General features: G+C 41.7%; 2 protein-coding genes across 24 annotated transcripts in view; one reads left to right on the forward strand and one right to left on the reverse strand.

The window, feature by feature from the left end:
* The window catches only part of map2 (microtubule-associated protein 2), a 76,560-nt gene extending 57,005 nt beyond the window's left edge, over positions 1-19,555 (forward strand). For 9 of the 23 annotated variants that reach the window (XM_028992081.1, XM_028992080.1, XM_028992095.1 and 6 more), the window contains 13 exons: positions 1,153-1,431; positions 2,425-5,505; positions 5,587-5,787; positions 6,445-6,582; positions 7,382-7,440; positions 8,672-8,863; positions 9,095-9,239; positions 9,645-9,704; positions 10,367-10,677; positions 14,406-14,498; positions 16,811-16,892; positions 17,589-17,701; positions 17,796-19,555. In XM_028992081.1, the coding sequence (XP_028847914.1) occupies positions 1,153-1,431; positions 2,425-5,505; positions 5,587-5,787; positions 6,445-6,582; positions 7,382-7,440; positions 8,672-8,863; positions 9,095-9,239; positions 9,645-9,704; positions 10,367-10,677; positions 14,406-14,498; positions 16,811-16,892; positions 17,589-17,701; positions 17,796-17,999 (4,958 nt within the window). In that variant the 3' untranslated portion in view covers positions 18,000-19,555. Of the gene's footprint in view, positions 1-1,152; positions 1,432-1,466; positions 2,265-2,424; positions 5,506-5,586; positions 5,788-6,444; positions 6,583-7,381; positions 7,441-8,671; positions 8,864-9,094; positions 9,240-9,644; positions 9,705-10,366; positions 10,678-13,762; positions 14,371-14,405; positions 14,499-16,810; positions 16,893-17,588; positions 17,702-17,795 lie in introns of those variants that run through there. The other 14 variants (XM_028992097.1, XM_028992100.1, XM_028992102.1 and 11 more) reach the window with 10 other exon arrangements.
* Positions 19,556-19,963: 408 nt separating this feature from the next.
* On the reverse strand, positions 19,964-22,707 carry myl1 (myosin, light chain 1, alkali; skeletal, fast). The gene is made up of 6 exons (XM_028991378.1): positions 22,516-22,707; positions 21,887-21,914; positions 21,092-21,235; positions 20,770-20,943; positions 20,576-20,653; positions 19,964-20,477 (listed from the first exon to the last, which is right to left on the reverse strand). The coding sequence occupies exons 1-6, from the start codon at positions 22,654-22,656 to the stop codon at positions 20,449-20,451; spliced, it is 594 nt and encodes a 197-aa protein (XP_028847211.1). The 5' UTR covers positions 22,657-22,707; the 3' UTR covers positions 19,964-20,448.
* Between the last annotated feature and the right edge of the window lie 1,295 nt (positions 22,708-24,002).

Consider the following 24,002-nt stretch of genomic DNA (forward strand, 5'->3'; position numbering starts at 1 on the left):
TTCCACATTAACAGTGATTCAAATGACTTGAAACATCAGCAGTAAAGCCATGCATGACTCATGAAACCCATGTGACCTTTGCCCTCTGTGTGCATCATCTGGACTACAGATTAATCCCACATTCATCCAGCACCTTCCCCCTGTGACCCCACTGCTAATGTGCACATGCAATAGACCACAGGATGACTTTCAGCTCTTACACTCAACGCATTGGCATTCACACAGACTCACTCATATCTCTCCCGAACACAGTCTGAAAGCAGCGTAGCCGTGTCCTCTTCTCGAACCTGAACTGTTTGTCGCGAGGGTCTCACATGAGTCTGAGACACTCGGTTCCTCTCTCTCTCTCTTTTCCCTGCTGTGGTCTGACCCCAGAGCTGTCCACATTCAGCCTGGATCAGCAGCTGCCGACGACACTGTTGAGTGGCGGCTTCCCCTGGCTAAGCAGGATTTCTGAGCTCGCGCTGACAGCTGAGGCACTAATGTGCCCACCCAGTGGACACATTACAGTGCTGAAGGGTTGAACGTTCGCTCTTTGCTCAGAAATGCTTTGCTATACACATTTACTTTCATCCCTTTATTTATTTCATAATTAATGAGTAAAATTAGTCAAATTGCCTTTCAGCAGAACAGTAAAATTGCATGCAATATGGAATACTGCCATTATATATTTCAACGTGCTGTGTTGCCACAGTGGAAATGCTTAGCCTGTTATCGAGTGTGACGTGCAATGTGTGCTCAGGGTCTTGTGTGCTCGGGGAATGCACTCTCCAATGCATATGTATCATATGCAAAACCTGTCCACAGGGTTCTCTAGAAACGTATAGCTTTGGGCAATTAGATATTTCCGTCTCATTGCACAGAATATATTTTTAAATGCTGTGAAATTATAGAATATAGCATATGTATCTGTATATCTGTGTATGCGATAAGTCCTCATTGCATGACTAACAATCTTCAACATACTTTTTGTAATGCAGCAGGTTCAGAGATAAACGTCATTGGCCAAAGGTTACATTCGGTTGTGTTTTTTGTAGGCCTCCACCCTAACAGAGCTGAAAGTGTTCCTATACTTCCTGTCCAGGTAGCCCAAGTCTGTGTTGATGTTTAGCCCAGGTTTGATGTTTCCCCCTTTCCCCCCACCTCTTTAAGAAGAAGAGACCTTAGAGGCTCTTACAGCTGCTGAGGAGGAGGAGACTGCAGAAGCAGCAGCAACAGCAGCAGCTGTTGAGGAGCAAGAGGAGCAGTGGAGTGGGGACGAACCTGAACAGGGGACCCCAGATGAGCTCCTAGATCAGGCAGAGGTCTTAAGTGAACCCCAGGCCCTGCCCTGTCTGCAGGCCGGGCCTGAGCTGGAGGCAGCTAGTGTTGCCACTGAAGACTCTAATGGGAGAACGGATGAGGCAGGGTGGGAGGAGAGCCCTGAGGAAGGTGTGTCCTCCCCTCTACTAGCCTGCATGTTTCCTCCCTTCACTTCAGAGAAGTAGTTTAGCGGTGACACCAGGCAAATGTAGAGGAATGGCAAAAAAAAAGGACAAATATTTGCTGGAGCTGCAAGGCAACACAGGCTTGATGGTGATTTGCTTTTGTGGCAAGAGCTTTGTTTTATTTTTATTTCTTTATATTTTTTTCTTTCGCTCTTCCCTTGTATGTCCTATGCGCCTAACTGCTGTTCCAGGCACAGTTGTTTAGAATGTTGGTGAAGCCTTATGCTCTGTCATGCTTACACTGCCAGGCCGACTGCTATCATTGGTTGTTGCTCATTGCTATGTCATTTTGACAACTGCATTGCAGACATGGCCAATTCATACAGCATGTGTTATGACCTATATTTTATGTGTGGAATTCTGAGCAACTCTGTATCTGGTGATTGTTTTATGTTGTACTGTTGTGGTTTTTATTATTTTATTGTCATTTTTTTTCATTATTGCTTCTGCTGTTGTTGCCATCTGACACTGAGCTGTTAATATAGTTCATGTGTTGTTTCTTTTTTTCTCATACTCTCATATGTTTCATTGCATCAGGTCTATTATGTTAATCAACATAATCAACATTTGTTTTAACAGGCAATAAAATATGAAAGCCTTTTGGTCACTTTTAAATGTACTTTATGTAACAAAATAACATTACCTTTGATAGATCTGAGTTCCATATCAAGAGCAATCTCATGGTGTCTCCATCTATTGGATCTCCTTCATCCAACATTGTGGTGCTGCATGCTGGTTTCAGTCACACCCATGACACTGTCCTGTTCACCTCAGTCGGTACGTGGTGCTTTGTCTCATCCATCTGCTGAGTCACTGGCTGTGAGATGCAGCTTTGCTTCTCAGTGTTTGTGTTGGCCTGGCGGATGTACAAAGGCTAGGCAAGACAAAACAAGTTATGAAATGCAACACAAACAGACTACTTAAGATTTGATTTCAGGCTTGAAGATGGACTCAGACAGGCCTGGGAGAGAGAGGACTGCACCCACTGGCATGGACTTTGCTGAGTTAGAGAGACAACTAGAGAATGTCCAGCACGTCACTTCTAATGACCAGACCCATGCTGATGACACTCCTCAGGCCTCATCTCAGCAATCTGACACTCTGTCTGGACAAACAAGTGTCGAGAAACAGCCCTTACCCGAAGGTCTGGACTCAATCTGTATAAAATCTCAGCCAGAGACACATAAAGGGAAGGTGGATGAAGAACCTTTTTGGATGCCAGGAGGAAGGAAAATAGAAGCAACTGTGACTGTCCAGTCATCAGATGCATCTGTAAAAAAAAGCACTGAAATTAAGGGAAAGGTGGAAAGTGCAGTTCTTGACAAACATGGCGATGTCATTAAAGACAAGTCTGGCATGTCCGCCTACTTTGAGACAACAACTTTAAAGGAAGATGAAGTCAGAGTGCCAGGGGAAGGTTATTATGAGTTGAGCACAGCGGGAAATGAAAAGCGAGTCCCGTCTCCTCCCTCTCAACCTGAAATAAGTTACAGTGCACTGGCTCAGACACAGCCTGCAGAGGACAGTCGGAAGAGCGCTTCAGAAGAGCAAACCATTCTTCCGCCACTTGATAGGAAGGATGATTGTCGGCTCTCACCAGGAAAACTGGCCTTGGAGCAAAGAAGTTACTCCCTTAATATTCCCATTGGAGGCATGGATCCCGGTCAAGGCCGTCCAAGAAATTTCACTCCATTAGCTACAGATATCATGTCTTATACCAGTGGAAGCCTGGATGAGTCTGCTGACTATCTGCCAGTCACAACTCCATCTGTGGAGAAACTCCCTGCTTTCCCTCCCCTGATCCTGGAGAGTTCAGCCTCTGTCACCATGCCATCCTCCACACCACCCCTGGTAACTACCAATAGTTCAAAGACCAGCCCTCAGACAGAGTCTCCAGAGTCACCCATTCCTCCAAAGTACTACAAAAATGGGACAGTGATGGCTCCGGATCTTCCTGAAATGCTTGACCTGGCAGGTACCCGGTCAAGGTTGATGTCCGAAAACACAGACCCTGAGATAATGAGGAGGAAGTCTGTCCCTGCAGATGTTACTGCCCTGATAAGCGACTCTTTAGCTCAGGTAGCTCTATGTGACCAGAGTCAGAAAGCTGCAAAAAGTGATGGTCAGTTAGAGGACCTTGGCTACTGTGTCTTTAGCGAATATTCCGGCCCTATGCCTTCTCCTGCTGATGCTCACAGTCCAATGGATTCGCCACCTCAGATATTTACTACAATGCCATCAGAAGAAAAGGATGCAGGTCCTGCAGTAACAGCTGAGAGTCCTAAAGACAAAATAGATAATGTCTACAAAGAGCCCGAAACACTTGACAAATCTCTGGCTTCAGTTGACAAAGATGTGTTTGCAACGGATGATCTGAAAGAACAAATAGCTGAGAGTATGGAATCTCCAGATCAGACTAGTTCTGAAGTGGGGCAGACCCAAGCTGACTTTTTTGTTACCCCAACAGTGACAGTAACTGTAGATGATTCGAAGGCTTTTGGTGACAGAGCCAGCTTTATTTCAACAGAAATAGATGCGGAGATAGCTGATTATGAAAGGCAAATCCGTAAACTTGAAATGGAAGACAGACCACTGAGTGTGGAAGAGGAACGTGAGCTGCAGGAACTGAGGGAGAAAGTGAAAAACAAGCCTGACCTTGTGCACCAGGAGGCCTACGAGGAGGTAGATGCTGAGGACGTATATCAGCTTACGGGAGTAGCAAAAGACAGGATCGCAAGACCCATAAGACCATCTCCTGCATCATCAGTAGAGAGTACTACAGAGGAGGAAAAAGTAAACCTCGAGCCAGAGAGGGCCAAACAACCTGAAATAACTGAAGCCAAATTAAAAGAAGCCATGAAATTATCTACAGAAAAGATATCAGTAGAAGCGGCTGAGACTAAAAAGGAAGAGAAACCTCAGGATATAGTACCACAGATGAAAGAAGACACAGAAGAACATGCCAAAGAGAAACTGATTGAGGAGAAAACTCAACCCATACTTGAAAAGCCCGAGGAGCCTACTGAACCAGTTGCTGAAAAGCCAGACCAAATAAATCATCCTGATCTTGAAAAGCTAGAGCAGTCTCCTGAACCAGTTGTTTTTGAAATGCCAGAACATATTGAGTCTGCTGACAAAATGCCAGAGGAGACTATCCAAAACATTCCTGACAAGCCAGATGAGTTTGTTCTAAAAAATACTGAAGAATCAGCTGAAGCTGTTTGTGAAGTGCCAGAGGTTCCTGTTGGACATGCTGTCAAAAAGCCAGAGGAGCCTATCCAGCCAGTTCTTGAAAAGCCAGAAGAGCCTACTGCACATATTCTTGAAAAGGCAGGGGAGCATAGTCCCACTCTTAAAGCAGAGGTACCTACCTCACCTGCTCTTGAGGAACATGTTCCTGTTTGCAGTGCACATGAAAAGTCACAGGAGGAGAAGGTGGAAGAGAACTTGGACATGGATGAGGACATTGAATTAGCTGAGGAGCCACAGGAGTTTCTGCTGGAACCAGAAATGAAGCCTTTAGAAAAGAAAGAGGAGATACCTGTCCCCAGTGTTAAGGAAGAGGCACATGAGAAGGAAAAGGACCATGAGGTATTGGAAGGAGCTGGTGCCCCAGCAGAGGAACCAATAGAGCCTTGTGCTGCCATCGAGTCTGTAGTCACCGTGGAGGATGATTTCATCACAGTCGTGCAGACCATTGAAGAGGGAGAGCAGCCAGGGCACAGCGTGCGCTTCTCTGCCCCTCCAGAAGAGGAAGCTGTGCAGAGGCTCCATCAGGAGGAAGAGGAGGAGGATATGGAGGAGGAGTCTGTTGAATTAGCACAGGAAGTTGAGATGGAAGCAGCCAGTCTGGAGGAGATTCCTGATGTCCCGGAAGCTGCTGAGTCCCCTGCCTCACCTGCGAAGGAGTCAGAGGTTGTACCCGAGTCTGAAATGCCTACTGAAAGTTATGATGACTACAAGGATGAGACTACTATTGATGATTCTATCTTAGACAGCTCCTGGATAGATACTCAAGGTAAGTTACAAAAGACAATTTTCAATTTTGCTAAATTGTGAATGTGCACAATGACATATTTCATATTTTTCTGATTGGCAGATGATGACAGGAGCATGGCCACTGAGAAAATTGAGCCTCTACCCAAAGTGCTGAGTCCTGCGAAAAAGCAAGTAGCTGAGAAACCTGTAAAGCAGAAAGCCAAGGGGGTCAGGGTAAAGGGTCGAGTGTCCACTCCTGAGCGAAAGCCAGTGCGTAAAGAGCCTCTTCCCCTTCCCCGGGAGGACATAAAGAAGAAAAAAGGTTTATGCTTTACATTTGATGTGGTGATGCTTTCAATGTCTCTTTTTATATCTATATTTTTATATTTATTTTATGCCCCTCGTTTTTCCTTGTTACAATATAATCCAGTTGACTCATGTGTCATGAATTTGTATTGCTGGTTTTTGTAAATATCTATACTGAAAAGTATTTTTAAGTAGAAGGAATCGGGCAATTGGCTTCCATATCATGAAATGTATTTTTACATTGTGAAATGTTGTGAATTTCAGATGTATAGTACATTTTATCTGTGATTTTTCCTAGGTCACATTAGATCAATTTAATGTCAACTTCTTAAAAGAGTTATATATTTCCAAGAGAAATGTGGCATAGAATTAATTTATCATATCTTGCATATCTTCAGTAAGATTGGTCCACCTTGTTGATTATGACCAATTATGTACATATTAATGCTTTTATGTGAAACTAATACTTGAGAAAACTGGATTTTAGCTGCTCCTCTTTGATTATTTTGACCAGTTTACATTTCACTTTCTGTATCTCTGACATTCTTCCTTCTTTTGGTTAAATTTTGTTTTATTTTGTTTAGTATTTACTGATAGCAACTTGTAAAGTTACCTCCTGCTTGTACCAGCCTTTTCCCTTCTCTTCCCTTGACTTTGTGTCTTCCTCTTTTAGCTGTGATTAAGAAGGCTGAACTCCCTAAAAAAACAGAACCTCAGACTCGCTCTCCCTCCCGGAAAAGTGTTCTAAAGACTACAGTCAGACATCCTAGGCCTGCCCAACATCATGTGTGTGCTAAGAGGAAACCCACAGGTGAACTGAGCTGAGGCTGAAGTCGCTCGCCATATGTCTGGAAAACAGGACATACCACACCATCTCGGCATTTTGTATTCATCTTTTTTTATTGTGTTGTTTTTCTTTTTTGTTGTATTTGCCATCATTTGTGTTCTCAGTTTACTCGATATGGATGGTTTTCCTTTTTTTTTTCTACAAATTATCTGATTTTTTATTAATTAGTTTACTTGCATTTTATGGATACTTGCACCATTTTGTTCATTGCATTTCACATTGCAATAAAACATTATCACACTGTTGTCTTATAACCGTCACACTTCAACTTCAGATTCTCATTCTCTCCATATGAAGATAGAAATGTTGTGTATTGAAAATCCACTTCCGACACTGAACAGATATACAGGAACTGAGATGCGGCTCAGTCCTAGCTTTGCTGCGACACAGTTCCTGATTTGTCACTTGGTTGTTCTATTCAAGGACTCAGCTGATGGTAGATGTCCAATAAATTAGTGCATTGCCCCAGTTAAACATTCTGAGGGGGTTTCTTATATAATGTAACAGTTTTTAGCTTCTGTAGTTCTCTTTGCCAAAGACTTCAAAGCAGCCTGTCTTGTTGCCCTAATAACCAACTGAGCATCAGACATTGTCCAACAGTGCGGGGTATTCAGTACATTGCTGCAGTAACATTTATAGATAATTCGTTGCTCATGATTATTGTGTAGACCTTTCTTTGTGCATCATTCATGTTATGACTTGTGTTATTGTATAATTATAATCCCATCTTTAATCATTTTAGTGTGTTTTATTATGTTTCCAGTTTCTGCTGATGGACGGCAACCACTCAGTGTGGCGAGACACTCACGGGACAGGACTTCTGTAAGAATATAATTCTTTTTTTCTGCTGACTTGTGCTAAGTTGCTGTCATGGGGACTAGATACGCTTTTTACCACACACTTAAATGCAAGCATGCTTCTAATCAAGGTGTTTAAATGTAATTGACTTCTAAATACTTTTGTATTTTACCATTACATTTATGGCATTTATCAGACGCCCTAATCCAGAACAATTTAATATCAGTATTTACAGGGACATTATGGTATTAAGTGGGGTTTGAACCTGTGACTTTGTGGTGTTCTGGTTCATAGGTGAGTGTTTTACCCATTAGGCAACTATCAGCCCATTTTCTTTCATAAACAAATTGCAAGTAAAACACAACAAGTATGGACATTTAGAGTGATTCTTCTGAATGTTTAGTATTTCCTGTGTTTTGCATACACAGTTTCCTTCACTAAATTTATTTCATAAAATGTTTGGAATTTTGACTGCTCTGAGCGCATAAATAGGTAAAAATTTGGATGGTAATAATAACTATGTATTAGGCAGATTTTTTTTATGTTAAGTATATTTTAGCAATGGTCTAGTTCTTTAGGACCTGTAGGATCAAATGTCCACTTTCCTACCAGTGTAGCCAATATTTTTCTTAATCATATCTAAAATGTGTAAGGAACCTGCATTGCTCTTTCTGCATTCTTCAAAATAAAAAAAAAAATAGCCTGTGAAATATATATTTATATTCCTTCATTCTTGTAAGACTACTTTGTTTGCCAGAAATATTTTCCGTTTTTATTTCGTATTTATTTCCCAAATTGATACTGTATTTAGAATTACATCTTATGGATTGCATCTCCTACATGCTTATGTGTTATAGAACATACTGACAAGCTCTAATATTTACTTATGCAAGGAAGCATTCTGACATTTAGTTTACAATTGAGCTCCTGAATTAAAGACCCCAGTCATTCCAGTTAGTCACACTTCTGCACAATTATAGTCACACCTTGCACTGCTTAAATGCCACATTTCCCCTCCCATCAAGTTCATGTGTTTTGCATGCATTCATGAAGAGCAAGGAAATTCATCAACAAATCATTGTACAGTCATATTTCATATTATTGTATTATATTTATTATTACGTAAAAAAGGCTTTACAAAGTATGTTTTTGTGATGAATCCATATAGTTTTTCATGTTCATTTATTGAGTTGCAAACATCCTCTCATAATTTTTATTTGAACATTTTTTTTGCATGCTACACCCATACACCCAGATCCCCATCCCCTCTCCACTAACAAAGATCCCCACATCTATGTCACGCGTGGTGGCTGTCCTTCCGCCACGCCCCAGCTCTGCCTGCTCCGAACCTAAAAAAATCCCTCTACTGGAGGCTGAGGTGCATGGGCCACGCCCTTCCTCTGCTGGCCCCCATGACTCCATCTCACCAAACAGATACATAGCACAGGTAAGGGGGGCTTATATTACCTCAGCCTGTAGCACTGAGCCCAGACATGCTTTGCAAACAGTTACATTAGCACTACTTCCAGGAAAAAAATACTGCCATATAGATTAGCTTTAATGTGTTATGTTAACTGGGTTGATTTCACTCAGAAACATTAAATTCTAAACAAATAAGCTTTTGAGGCTTTTGAGTCGCCTTCACTGCCACAGAATTGACCTGTTAACTGTGTGACAGGATGGAGGCTCACGGAGCCCAGAGAAGAGGTCATCCCTGCCCAGGCCTGCCTCCATCCTGACCCGACGCCATCACCCGGCCGAGCCTGAGGAGAGCTCCACCTCCATCACCAGTTCTGGGTCCACAGCTCCACGCCGGCCCACATGTGAGACCTGGCACACAAATTGATGACAAATAAACCTACAGAATATTAGCTTTAGTGTTTTACATTATAAATGATTGGCATGATTTTACGTGATTTCATGTGTGCAAATATATTGAAATTTTCAACAAACAAAAATTGAAATATGTATTATTATCTTAATGAGTTGGTTAGTGCTCATGTTGTCAAAACACACTTACCTATGCAGTCATTGGGTGCAGCGGTCTTTAAAGATTTTGATTATTTGGCCTACAATGATGCTTAAGCGGTTCAGTGGCTTTGCAGCACTGTCCCTTCCTTGCTTGACTTTACCTCTTTGCCTTGTTGCCTCCTGTTCTCCCCTTCCCTTTTCCCCTCTCTCCTGGATCCCTCTGCTGCTATTCCTATTCTCCCGCTGCTCTCCTGTAGCTTTTCGAACTGAGGTCAGAGCAGAGTATAGGACGGGAAGAGCTCACAGCATTGCAGGCAGTGAGTGCCAATCCGCCGTTCCTTTCCTTTCCTCCTACTTTGCCAACAGTTTGGACCACAGCTCTTCTGTTTGTATTTTCTGTATTATGCTTTTCATGAGGTGTGGTAAGGCATCTACATCACTGAGTAAATAAACATTTGCTTTCCATTTGTTTGTTCATTTTTTTCATAGATAAATTGATAGATTTATTGTCACTATACAAGTAAAGCAAGATAACGTTGGGAACAGATGCACATTTAAACTAGGGTTTCAAGCAAAGATAATTAAAAGTTGAATTTAAATAAGATACAGTGTAGGATATTTACAATTTAAAGTTAGCAGTGGGTTAAAGTGCAGGTAAGATGAGATAAGTCATCTCTTGTCTCATCTTGTCTCTTGTCTCATCTCTTGGGGTAGTGGTGGTCTAGCGGTTAAGGAAACGGCCCTGTAATCAGAAGGTTGCCGGTTCAAATCTTGAACCGCCAAGGTACCACTGAGGTGCCACTGAGCAAAGTGCCATCTCCACACACTGCTCCCCGGGTGCCTGTCATGGCTGCCCACTGCTCACCAAGGGTGATGGTTAAAAGCATAGGACACATTTCGTTGTGTGAACTGTGTGCTGTGCTGTGTAACACAATGACATTCACTTCACTTGTCATTTTATCTATTCCTGCCTTCTCAGGGACAGAGACGTCCCGGTCCCGCTCGGCCCGCAGTGGCAACTCCACACCCCGTACTCCTGGCTCTTCAGCCATCACCCCTGGCACCCCACCCAGCTACTCCTGCCGCACCCCGGGAACCCCCGGCACACCCAAATCCATCAGCCTGTTGTCCCAGGAGAAGAAAGTGGCCATCATTCGCACACCGCCCAAGTCCCCCGCCACCACACCCAAGCAGCTACGCGTCATCAACCAGCCACTACCCGACCTGAAGAACATTAGGTCCAAGATCGGCTCCACGGACAACATCAAGTATCAGCCAAAAGGGGGGCAGGTACGTCCCACTGCTCAGATACTGACCTGTTGACCTCTTTCCACAATGTATTATGCGCTTCTTCCGACGGGCCTGATTTTTTTGTGGCTCTATAATAGACTAAGTACATAAGACATGTGCAAATGTAGGTAAAGGACCCAACTGCTTCATAATACGTCCCACGGCTGCTACCAAAATGCAAATAAATGATCTGTGTTTTTATTCTAATTGTGTACTGGATGTCCCTGCATGCTATGTCATGCTATATAGTGCCACAAAAAAATTGGCCTTTATCTCCCTTCTAAGCTTTTTAGTACTTACCCTTATCCTGTGTTGGCTTTATGTAGCACTGTCTGAGTAGTAAGAATTATATTATTGAAGGATTTTACATTGGAATTAGCAAAACAATGTAGTATGAGCATTGATTAATTCAGGTATAATAGAAAATTCATTTTATGACCACACTTTCTCTCATTATCTTACCCACACTAACACACTCTTTTACTTTAATACTGTGTAATGCTCAGATTTATGATACTCAGCCACTAGTGTTCTCCACTGTTCTGTAGATGTATGCAAATAACATCCTGCATGCTTACTATAATGACCTGGCAATGGTCTGACTGGAGGTGATTTCAGCAGAACAGAGAAATGTGTTTGGTCGAGAGAAGATGACATCTACATTCTAAATATATTACAATAGAGTATTACCAGTCAAGACTCTATTGCACATGCATGTAACAACTGCAAACATTCCCTGTTATAAAAATTAGTAGCGTGCTGTTTTCATAGTCATCTAGTCATCTAATTTTGAAATGTAACTGTAAGGCATTTGCTTTAATTTTATTCAGCTAGTGCTAAAGTTGCATTGAATTCTTATATTGTACAACACTAAAGTCATTATAATTTCTTTTCCAACTAAAATTAAACAATGACGTTTCACTCTAAATTACTCTTTTAATGCAGTAATATTATTTGCAAATATCATTAGGGACATAATATTTTTTTTATCATTTACGCATGGTAGCTATTTAGTGATCAACATTTGGGGATCCATTCCTGCCTTAAACGAGCAACTCAGTGTTGTTGCAGAGACCCCGGAGGAAAGATTCTTGCCTTCAATGTGTCTCATCCCAAACACGCTTTCACCCCCGGATGACTGTGAGTGTCTTTCTAAAGACAGTCTTCCAGATGAAGGCCTTAAACAAGAGTGACACTGGGTGTCCAGCCTGTAAGAAGGAGGTGTCTGGGTGTGTGACAGCTGATGCCAGTGTGCCTGAGTGTGACCTCTGCTACAGCAATGCTGTGATGCAGTGTCTGCTTGTGCTCTGAGTATCATTCTGGATAGCTGGAAGTTTGTACTTCAGGGTCTACTCTGCTGTCAGGTTTTTATTTATATATTTACATGTAGGGCTGGGCAACTGTTGTGTATACTAATATACTCACTAAGTTATATAGTTATATATATAGTCAAAGCTCATGTAGACTAAACACAAAGTCATTACAGATATATAGATGTTCACACTAACAGTTAAATACAGAATATTATAAATAACTATAATCAGCCGGGCCAAGATTTCATTTTGGACGTAGCTGCCATAATTACTGGATGTTTCTTTGCTGATGGAAAAAAATTGAAAAAATATCTAAAACGAGTGCCAAGAGTGTGCAAAGCAGTAATCAGAGCAAATTGTGGCTATTTTGAAGAAACTAGAATATAAAACATGTTTTCAATTATTTCACCTTTTTTGTTAAGTACATAACTCCACATGTGTTCATTCATAGTTTTGATGCCTTCAGTGAGAATCTACCAACGTAAATGGTCATGAAAATAAAGAAAACACATCGAATGAGAAGGTGTGCCCAAACTTTTGGCCTGTACTGTGTGTGTGTGTGTGTGTGTATATATATATATTTTCTTAGCTGTTTGTCTTCAACTTGGACTGAATCTTCAAGTTTTTTTCTTAAGACCTGCTGCGTAGAGGTTTATGCTGTTGCTCTGGTTGCCTGGCTTTTTTTCCCATGAGTACAAACCTCTCTTTGTCCATGCCACTCGTGTCCCCTCCGGGCTCAGCAGGTTGAACCCCAGTGGTGTCCTGATAGACTCGGTCCAAACAGCACTGTAAACATCTATCCCTCTGGCTCCCTGTACCACAAGTTTTTAACCTGAGCATCTGTGGGTTTGGCAGTAAAATGTCCTTCTCTGAGTGAGATGCATCCATTTACATTCAACACAGATAAGTGTTAATCTAGCACTAACTCTGTGAGAGACAGAGAATAAACTACAGATATTTTCACCACGTATTTGTTCCTTAAGATGCTGAATAATGAAAAAACATGTTTATCGCATAAGAATATTTATTTTAATATTTTAGCTATTATACCAATGGCAGTTTTAACCAGGAATATCAAAATGCAGAGTGAAATCCTTGGGGTGCTGCTTTTTTTAAATGTTTAATTTTTTTTACATCATTTAAAAGTAGGATCGTTGTAAATCTTTACTCTTGTATTAGTAATACAGGCATGGTTAGTAAGTCTGATATTGCAATGTTCAGATATTTCGGATACTCCAGTTTATTCAGAGGAAAGTGAACATACAGGGCTCTATATTCGAAAGCGCAGCGCTAAGCTTCCCAGTTTCCTAAGTAAGTACAAAGAACTGTGGTATCTTGAAAAAGATAAACTAATATCAAGTTATTTATCTATTTAAATCCTCAAAGTTAGAGCGGAGTGCTGACATTATCGTCTCTTCGAAAATGTTGACCTGTCACATGTATGCAATGATACTGGATGGTGATCGCATTTAGGTTGTGCTGTACATGAGCAATCATAATTTTATACTATTCCAATAGAGTTAGGTTAGCAGTGATAATATGGCTGCATCATGTCTAAATAGCCTTGTTTTTTCCCACCACATACATCAAATAAGAATTTTTGTGAATACTACTCAGAGCGACACATGGATGACCGTGAAGAGTTGCTCTGTAGTGATATTCAGCAAGCTGTCCCCTCACCCTGTGCCCTGTCCCCACCCACTCCTGTAGCCTCACACGCAGCCCCTCACACCCAGCCACTGACCAATCCTACTGGTGTGTTTGCTTCCTAGCAACACAGAAGCCAAACTCCCATCCAGCGCAGTTCGGCGTGGATCCTGACATCCGTCCTGCGTCTGCTCTCATTCACCCTTTATTTCTCAGCTGCACACTCTGTGACATGGGCGCCCATTCCTGCCTCTGACCCACTGGTATTAAACAGTAGGAATACTTGCTTTAGAAAAGAGAGAAAAGACATATGAGCACTTGACTCATAGACACACCTGAAATATATATTTTTTATTTCTCGTCTTTATCGTCTCCTACTCTATTTTTCAATATATCTCTGTGGGTTATATATGGTGCTAAGTCTGGCACAAGTATTATGTTTCCTGCTTTTTTGACTCAGCTTTAGTTCAGACTAAAATGCCTGAATAAGTCACCATTCAATCACAATTTGTGAAGGTGGTCACAACGTGGTGATGTACAACAAAGTATAAGGTGACAGATTGAACTCACGGCCACACTTCCTATATGGTCCTCATGAACTGTGTGTCTCATCCACTTTTTACCATTGGGCACTTCCTGTCTTTCTGTTGTCTTTTCACTGTCATACCACTGACATACTTAAAATGGCACGTCTCTGTTTATTTAATTTTTTGTTGTTGTTTTTCATTTCCATTACAACATTGTTACATGATTTCTGTATCTTTTTAGATTCTGATTTTAAACAAGAAGCTGGACTTGAGTCATATACAGTCAAAGTGTGGATCCAAGGATAATCTGAAGCATTCACCCATTGGAGGCAATGTATGTACCTCTCCATCTCTGCCTCATATTCCTCTCTTCCCCAACCTGCATTTTCACTCTCACCTTTATAACCTCGAGGGTGTTTTTATTTATTCATAAAATAACACTCCTTCCTGGTAGGTACTTTAACCTGAAATATTCAAATGTTCGTTTGATAAACCATTTTATTAATCTGTAAGAAATATTTATATAGAAAGTTCTCTCTCTCACTTCTGTGAAATCAAACTGTCCACTTAGGAAGCAATTCCTTTTTGATTGACAATCAATTTCACATGGAATAGACAACAGCAAGACGTCCCCATTAAAGGCGTGGTTCTGCAGGTGGGGACTACAGACCACTTCTCAGTTCCTATGCTTTCTGGCTGACGACACTTTCGTGCGAGCAGCTGCAAGAAGGTTTGCTATGTCTGTCAGCATAGTGTCCAGAGCATGGAGGTGCTACCAGGAGACATGTAGGAGGCTGTAGGGGGGCAACAACCAAGCAGCAGGACTGCTACGTCCGCCTTTGTACACGGAGGAACAGGAGGAGCACCACCAGAGCCCTGCAAAATTACCTCCAGCAGGCCACAAATGTGCATGTGTCTGCTCAGTCAGAAACAGACTGTGGTTTAGGGCCCGTCATCCACAGTTGGGGGTTGTGCTTACAGCCCAACACTGCGCAGCACATATTCATTTTAGAATATGGTTTGTTCCCCCTCTTTTTTATATATTTTTTACCATTCATTTTCATAAACCAACATTTTGGAAAAGTAGATAAAGTAAATACCAATCAGATGATAGTGAGGTGAAGAAAAGGCCTACAGCCAACATGCTGTGTTCCTCTTCATTTCAATTCCTCCCACCATCTCCTGTGGCTGGACTTCCTGTCTCGAGGGGAGGATGATATACCCTGCATCTTTCAGAACACACACCCACTTACACTGAAGAGACAAGCAAATTGCACCCTTAGGGGACATCTGACTGTCTTTTTTTATTTAGGTTCCTGCAAATCACAGTGGTCTTCTTCTGAAAATACATTCCCAGTCTTGTTTTCAGCTAAGGATGGAATTGAGTTGTTACATAAAATGATGAGACCATGCATAGAGTATCTCAAATCTGCTTTTGCTCATATGCGTGCTTATGCATGTCCTGTCTCTCATATTAGGGTGTTGTCAGAAACATTTTAAATGATTTGCTCTAATGTTACCTTTCAACATAGGTCTGTACCTTTTTTCTCCTGGGCTGCTTGAGGGCTTACAGGTTCACATGAGAACTGCATTGTCTCACCTAAATCTGCATACTACTCTAGTTTAATTAGTTCTTGTGAAGGTAACTTTAAGTCTCTCTTTTCTCTCTTATTTCACTCTCAAAATCTCTTGATATACACCAAATTAACACTGTAAGGGCTTCTTACTCAGAAGTATATTCCTATGCTGCCTCCATATCAGTTATTCTCAAGTTTCATGCTTCCCTCCATAACTGACATATCAAGCATGACCCTCTCTTTACAGTGTTAGTCAAATCTTGTCTCCCCTCATTGGTGCTTTTCATAACCACTGTTATCCATTCTTCCCTTAACACTGGAATTGTTCCATCATATCTGAAAACTGCTTCAGTAAATCTAATTCTCAAAAAAACTTGGTGCAGATCCGAATAATTTTGATAATCTTTATCCAATATCAAACCTTCCTTTTGTTTCAAGAAAGTTGTTGCCTCTCAATGCCACTCTCACCTCAATAAACATAATTTGTATGAACAATTTCAGTCTGGTTTCCACCTCGACCATAGCACAGAAACAGTTAAAAATCACCAATGACCTTCTGATGGCATCTGATTCTGGTCTTCTCACCATCCTCATGCTTCTCGACCTTAGTGTGACATTTGATACCACCTCTCACAATATCCTTCTGAACATATTATATTCCCCTCGTCTGGTTCACCTCATAGATCTCAGGTCGCATTCAGTTTATTCAATTTAAATTCCACTCTTCATCTATGTTTCCTGTTTCTGCAGGTGTGTCCCAGGGTTCAGTATTAGTACCTCTTTTATTCTTTATTTAGATTCTCCCTCTTGGCCATATATTCATAAAATATAAAATCAATTTTCATTTTTCATTGTTACTCTGATGACACCCAGTTCTACATTTCCTCCAAAACCAATTTTTCCCTTCCACCTACCTCCCTTATAGAAAGTCTTATGGAGATTTTTTCATTTTAGAAGAGCATCTTGCCCTCACAGTGTCTGCAGAGAAAAACTCTGGACTCTTAAAAAGTCTTAAAAAGTATTAAATTCTTTAAACCTGCAGAAACCCTGTAAGATGTGTCTCTTGTAGGTTCAAATTCAGAGCAAGAAGATGAACCTGAGTCATGTGACGTCCAAGTGTGGCTCGCTGGATAATATTCGCCATCGGCCAGGTTGGTGTTTCATCAGTCAAGTGCAATAGAACGAACCACTGCTCTTCTTGGGATATTTGTAGACCAATACCACCATCTACTGGATAGGATGTCAAGTTAAATAGGTTTTGTTCAGGAACATGTTGATATTACTTGGGATTTTAATATTAACTAATAGTAGTAATATTGCATTGCAAAGTTCCAATTAAAATGATTGTAAAATCCCATATTACATTCTATTGTGATGTGTACATGCGGTACATCAGGGCTCAGTTGTTCAAATAATTTAATCTGGATAAAAATTATCTGAATTTTTAACTCCCTTGTTTTGTTATTCAGGATCTTGTATTTTACTTTTATGCTGGTTTTCCAAAGCAACACAACCATCATGAATATTTTTTGTTATTTGAAGATCAGTACATGCTATCTCAACTGATTTGGTTAGTTTGAGCTAATCCGTTGCAAGGTACAGCATCATGAATTTCTGTCCGGGGCTGATACAAGCAGACATAATGATTGAGTGAAAAGTTTGATCCAAGTTAAAACTGAGATTGGATTAGGTGATCTGATTTGACTTCAGAATCCCTCTTTTCCCATTTTCAAGATTCGATTCAATCTGTTATCTAAAATTACCTTTTGAACAACTGGGCCCAGGGCAGTACATTGTGGTGCTGTTTTTTATTATTATTATTTTCTTTGCTAACGTCATGTGAATAGGAGGTGGAAATATTCGCATTGAAAGTGTGAAGCTGGACTTCAAAGAAAAAGCCCACGCTAAAGTGGGCTCTCTTGATAATGCCCACCACACCCCTGGTGGAGGAAACATCCAGGTGGGTCTCACACATTTACCAGACTGACAGAAGTGAATGTGTCACACTTTTTCTGTCACACTCTGACCTGCTTTCCACTCAACTTCAATCACAGATTGAGAGCCACAAGCTTTCATTTCGGGACTCAGCTAAGGCCCGTGTGGACCATGGAGCTGAGATTGTTGTCCAGTCACCAGGGCTGTCCCCACAGCACCATAGCCACATGTCGTCCTCTGGCAGCATCAATATGCTCGAGTCCCCTCAGCTGGCCACCCTGGCAGAGGATGTCACCGCTGCCCTGGCCAAGCAGGGCTTGTGAGCAGCAGATCCTCAGCTGATTCCCTCCTTGAATACCCCACCACCCCTTTTCACAGCCTCACTCTGAGCCAGAGCCCACAGTCAAGATCTTCTCTCCAGTCATCTGCATAACTGACCAACAACTTCCCGAAATCCCTAGTGACTTTCTCAGAGGGAAAGAAAAAAAAGGAATTTCTTTGTCAATTTATTTTTGTTCGATTTCCGACTAGTTAGTGATACTAGCGCTTTTTTCTCCTCGTTTACTTTCGACTTTTTTATGATGTGTACAGATAGTGGCCTCAACCTCTGATTCAAGATCAGCTTTAGCTGTTTGCACAACGTAGATAGACGGGGCCAGGGTTCGGGTTGACTGGTCTCTGATCAGCTTTTTTTTTTCTACAGTAGGAAAGTGATGTGGCCATTCCATGCAGCAAGTCCTTTTTTCTCAATCCGTGCATGGACATGAAATCTCCACAGGAAGACACGTTCACCCACCCATCCCGTATGATAAAACCCTATAGCTATAAAACATGTATAAATACACTGGCGCTTTGTCAGTGATTTTCAAAAAAAAAAAAAAAAAAGATTACTCACAATTACTTAATAATATCTGTACAAGTGCATAATTGCAAAACTAGATAATGGTATGATATGGCATGTATTAATTCTAGTACAAAAAAGGCTATTTTCTATCTCGATTTAAGAAAAGGATTTTAGTAAGTTATTACCTGGGTCATTGAATTAAAAGAAATGTGCATTTCACATTTTTTTGTAGATATTAGTGATTACGTTATGCTTATTGTTGATTGTTTCAGTTGACTGCAACGATGTGGCCTGGTGATCCATCTTTCAGCACTGCCAGAGGAAGGGAGGGTACCAGTCTCTTCCCCAAAAAATAGAAATAAACGTTGCTCCAAAGACTCTAAAGCTGCATTAGACCACAGCTCTCTTTTCACAGTTCTCACGTGCTGTCAAGGGCGAAACAGTTGCTTCCGTTGCTGGAACACATTTGTACTCAGCACTGTTCAGTGTTACCAAGACCTGGGTGCCTCCTTCTATCCTACAACCCTGGCAAGCTGAGAATGGACACCGCAGGTTGCAGAAGTTGGCAGTTTTGTGGACGGAGCTGTGGTTATTATTTAACGAGTCAATTTTAGGGTGCAGCTATTCTGGACACAGTTTGTTGTGTTACAGAACCCCTGTTCCTCCAGGTTACACTTGGATGCTACAAGTTTTCTTTTATGTATGATGAAAATAATCTTGACAAAAACAAGCAATCTCAGAACAGGAAGCTCAGCACCTCTTGCATCTGTTTGATGAAAGTGCGCCAGTATTTTGTTTTTTCTCTCTGTCGTCATTTGTGGTTAAATCCCACCCCACCTAGGACCTGTCGTTTGTTAGCTTCTGTGTTTTTCTGCACCCTTGTCCTGCCTCCCTCTCTGCCACCCATCTCCCAAAAACCAGCTGTAAATGTATTTAAAAGGTCATGTAGATGTTTGCAGTTTTTCTCCTGTTGATATAATACCAATATCAAATGCTCTTAACAGTTATGACAATAAAATGGGAAATATTACCAATGTTTCATCGCAGTGGTCTATGGAGTTAACCTTTGCATTTGGAGATGCCTTCATTATTTTACCTGGGATTTGGGATTCAGTTGCATGCATAAAGACTTTAGGAAAAAGTTAATTTGTTGTTTGAAATTTAATTCAAAATGGATAGCCTTTCAACCAAGTACCGGCTGGATGAATGAAGACACTTTTCAGAATTTGGATATTTCTGTATTGAGATTCTCTCCGCCGTAATAAGTATTTACATACACAAATAATTGACTTTATGTGTAGCAAATTTCATAGCAAATATGAAAATTCACCTTTTTTCATTAAATTATGTATCTTTTTATACTCTAATATACATTGCTCATGTAGATTTGTAGTACAGCTAATCATTTTGGTCTGTAAAAAAAATGCAAATTGTGACCCAGTATAAGAGTGGTACTTATTGAAAAGTTTATTATGTGAAATGAGAAAAAAAAAAAGAGACTAGAGGAGGGATGGTGGGACTCAGTGAACAGTCCATGACTGTGGGCAGCATCTTAGCACCTCTGATCTTCATCACAGGTCCAGACTGTGAGGACTATAGAGGGGCTGACAGTCAGCCTCACCTCAACTCCCTCACGGCCAACCCATCGCGCCAAGACGGTTCCTGGCACAGCGTACAGCACCAAATGTCGGCTGAAAAGAACAAAAATGTGGGCGTGGCTTCCAAGAAAGGGTAAAATAAATAAAAGGAGTCAGACATTAAAAAAAAGAAAGTACGAATAAAAACAAATGGTTTAGGAATGACATCCTATAGTCCTTTTTTATCCGTTTCTCAGATGGTGTTTGAAACAATGAGTGGATGTCCTGACATCATGGGGTCTCTGCAGGAATTCTTCAATCTCCTCAACACGAGGGACAGGGACAGGGTTTTTACACAGACATGATGTGCTTGACGAAAGCTGCATGATGCCAGGGACGAGAAAAAAGAAAAACCATGAGACAAACAAACATAAAAAAATCCATTAGATGCGAAAAAGTACAAGAGCAGAATACTGACCCTCAAAGTTGATACAGCCGTTCTCATCTTCCTGTCCGACCATGAGGGCATCGATCTCTTGCTCAGTCATCTTCTCACCTGCAAGAGGAACCACACACAGCACTTTAATGAACTTCCTGAGACTTCCATCAACTTGAAACCCCATCATTCAACATGTTTGCCCCTGATCACTATGTACATTCACACCATCGTACCCAGTGTTGACAGGACGATGCGGAGCTCGGCGCCCATAACTGTGCCATTGCCCTCCTTGTCAAAGACGCGCAGACCCTCAACGTAGTCCTCAAATTTAGCCTTGTTTGGGCTGTTCACTATGGTCTGCAGCATGGGCAGGAAACCATCGAAGTCCACTCTCTTGTTGGCCATGTCTGGGTGTGGAAGACAGCGTACATATAACAGCGTCCTGCCCCTTATCCTCTCGCATTATGGAATCATTAAAACACAGCAGCCAAAAATACAAGAGGAACTGTCATCTCCAATGAAAGCAGAAGAAACAAACTGCCAGTCCCCTCTGACCATCAGCAGAAGGGTTTCCCAGAATCTTTTTCACTTCCTTGTTGGTGGGGTTCTGTCCCAGAGCGCGCATGATGTCGGCGATCTGGTTGTAAGCCACCTTGCTGTCACCCACTCTGTCGAAGAGACCGAAGGCCTCCCTGTAGTCTGCATTAAAGATCAGAAGCATGTGGAGCTTGAATACAGGCAGAACTAATCGATCTGCAGTGAATGAATGACAACATATTAAAGATTTAAAAAAAATATTGAATCCATGACTAGATATGGAATCATGCAGAGGACATTCATGTTGCCTAAATTATATTATAATTTATATTAGATTAGTTAGATTTGATTAGATTAATTGTGACAAAAATGAAGGAACTTTATAACTGACCCTTGATCTGACCATCGGGTTATAAAGAGATAATCATTAATGAATTCCACCAATGGGATTAATTCCCCTCAGAGGAACTTCCACAAGAACCAGGTATGTCTATTGGCCCTATGGTGGGCTCAATGGGAAGCAATCTGCTGAAAGATGAGGAGCTTTCGTGGATTTACATTCAGGCCCAGCTGCTCCTTGTGGCCAGGATGTGGGAGGCACTTACAGCACAGGCGGGTGGAATCGATACTCTCCCAAGAATACTACCCCAATCCTTATATAGCCTGCGTCACCTCTGACTGACTAAAGTAAAATCCAAGAGTGCTGACGACAGCACAACCCGCACTTTCCACTCCCTGCAGCCCCGCCTGGCTGAAACAATGCAAGTTGTAACAACAGGCAACAGTTTTAAAAGAAATGTGAAATGAACTCACCCTCAAGCTGATCAGGGCTGAAGTCCACCTACACCAGAGCAAGGAGTCGTATTAGCAAAATAAAAAAAGGAAAAGCAGCATTTCAGCAACATCCTATGCACGCCATTGCATATATTTCCCCAGGGACACATTTAACACAGTCTGTAGTATCTAAAATAAGAAGCTGATGGAGAAAATGAAAAGGCCCTGCTGAAAAATGGGAATAATGGGAATGAATGGATGGAAATCTGGTTAGAGCAAAGAACACATTTTCTCAGGTCCGGATAGACTTTAATGGGGCAAAACAATTAAAAATATATAATGTTTTTAAATCTCATCTCCAAGATATTTAAACTTTTTTTAATCACGTTATAAAGAACTGCCGTGGAGTTGCGTTGTTGACATTGTTGAAGAAAAAAAAAAAAAGCAATAGAAACTTCGAGAAACTTCACACCTGTTGGAATATATTTTATGACTATGAACGCGGGTTCCATGTTTGGACGTGATCGGCGTCTCCACTTAACCACGCCCCCTTTTTTTAAATGACGCAAATTAAATCGAATTCCCGGCAACAGGGGAAAAAATGTCATTTTTATGACATCACCACGCCCAAATTCGCCAAATTCCCTTTCCGAAGAGTCTTTCTTTACCTTGACCGCAGACAGGTCTACGGCGGGGGCTGCGGGCGGCGCGGGCGCGGGTTCGGGGGCGGGGGCGGGCGCGGCCGCGGGTTTCGCGGGCTCGGGCTTCTTTGCGGGTGCCGCTGCTTTAGGGTCCTTCTTGGGTGCCATGTTGGAAGTGAGAGGGGGTTCCCGCCGCTCGCAAGGCGCTGAGGGGACCGCGGGGGTATTTATGCGTGTGTACTTGTCACGGTGGCCGCACTCTGGTGACAGATTGGACAGTGGGGTGAAGTGGGCTGGGCGCCCCTGTCTTATAAGGAATCAGGGGCGCCCCAAGAAAATCCTGGCTAAACAGTCAGGGCAACAAAAAAGAAAAAAAAAAAACAGAAATGTTCCTATTTCTCCTAAATACAGTGTTCTTATAATTATATCATTATAATTCTTATAATGATATAGTTATTTAGATGGTTTTGTACCGTATTTTGAATGAAATTCCCTATTCATGTCCTAAATACATACATATGACTAGATAGATGGTGAATGATGTAAATAACATTGGAATACATTTTCGTGAATAGAATTGAATAGAAATTACTAAATATATACTAATATTATTGTACATAGATGAAAACTGACACTCAAAAGGCATTAAGGGGATAATTTATAGATGTAAATGTCATATCCACATCACACAAATAAATATAGTGAATGACATGTTTAATTAAAAGACAATTATAATCATTTTGGGTATCCTGCAATAGAGGAAAATGGCCCTGTCACTCCAGTGACACGAGTTTCTTGTCCAGTCACGCACTTTGAGTCAGTGTCCTTTGGAGGAGTCACTGGGAAAGCTCGGAATACTTTTAGGTCATTAGCAGACATATACTATTAGCAGTGAGCGGCTGGGTAATAAATTACGTTGTCACTTCCCCAGCTTGACCCCTGACGCCAGTGGGGTTGGGCTGAAATCTGACGTGGAGTAGGTGTGTTTGGAGGTATGTCTACGTGCGTATTTCAGAAGAATAAGCATTTGTAATTTCATTCTGATTTTGGTATAAAAGGAAATGCTACTATGTTTAAAAATTCATCCAGAAAATGTATAGCTCCAGATAATAAAGGTCATAGTTAGAGGTATATTTTAAAAGATATGTGAGCTCACTCGACGAAAGGCCAGAGACAACTCACTAACGCAGGTCTGACGAAAGGATTTGTTGGTGGAACTGACTGGATCCATTTTGGCATTTCATACCCTGAAAAGTGAGATGCCTGGAGACTGACAGCTGGCCCAGCAAGTCGTGGGCTCGACCACGCTTACGGTCGAGGTGAAGGGACGATGGGTCTGTCTGACCTCCATGCGCAGGGTACAGTTGAGGAGGAGAACTCTCTCCACGTCTTCAGCTGCCGATGCCCGTTAAGATGCATGGTGGACGGAACAGATTTTGGCTCCTTCGCCGAGTCTAAATCTGTCTTACTGGCACCAGGCCGTGGCCCGAGGTGAAGGCGTCCACCTCCCTTCC

This window comes from Denticeps clupeoides, chromosome 9, assembly GCF_900700375.1.
Source record: "Denticeps clupeoides chromosome 9, fDenClu1.1, whole genome shotgun sequence".
Taxonomy (NCBI): domain Eukaryota; kingdom Metazoa; phylum Chordata; class Actinopteri; order Clupeiformes; family Denticipitidae; genus Denticeps; species Denticeps clupeoides.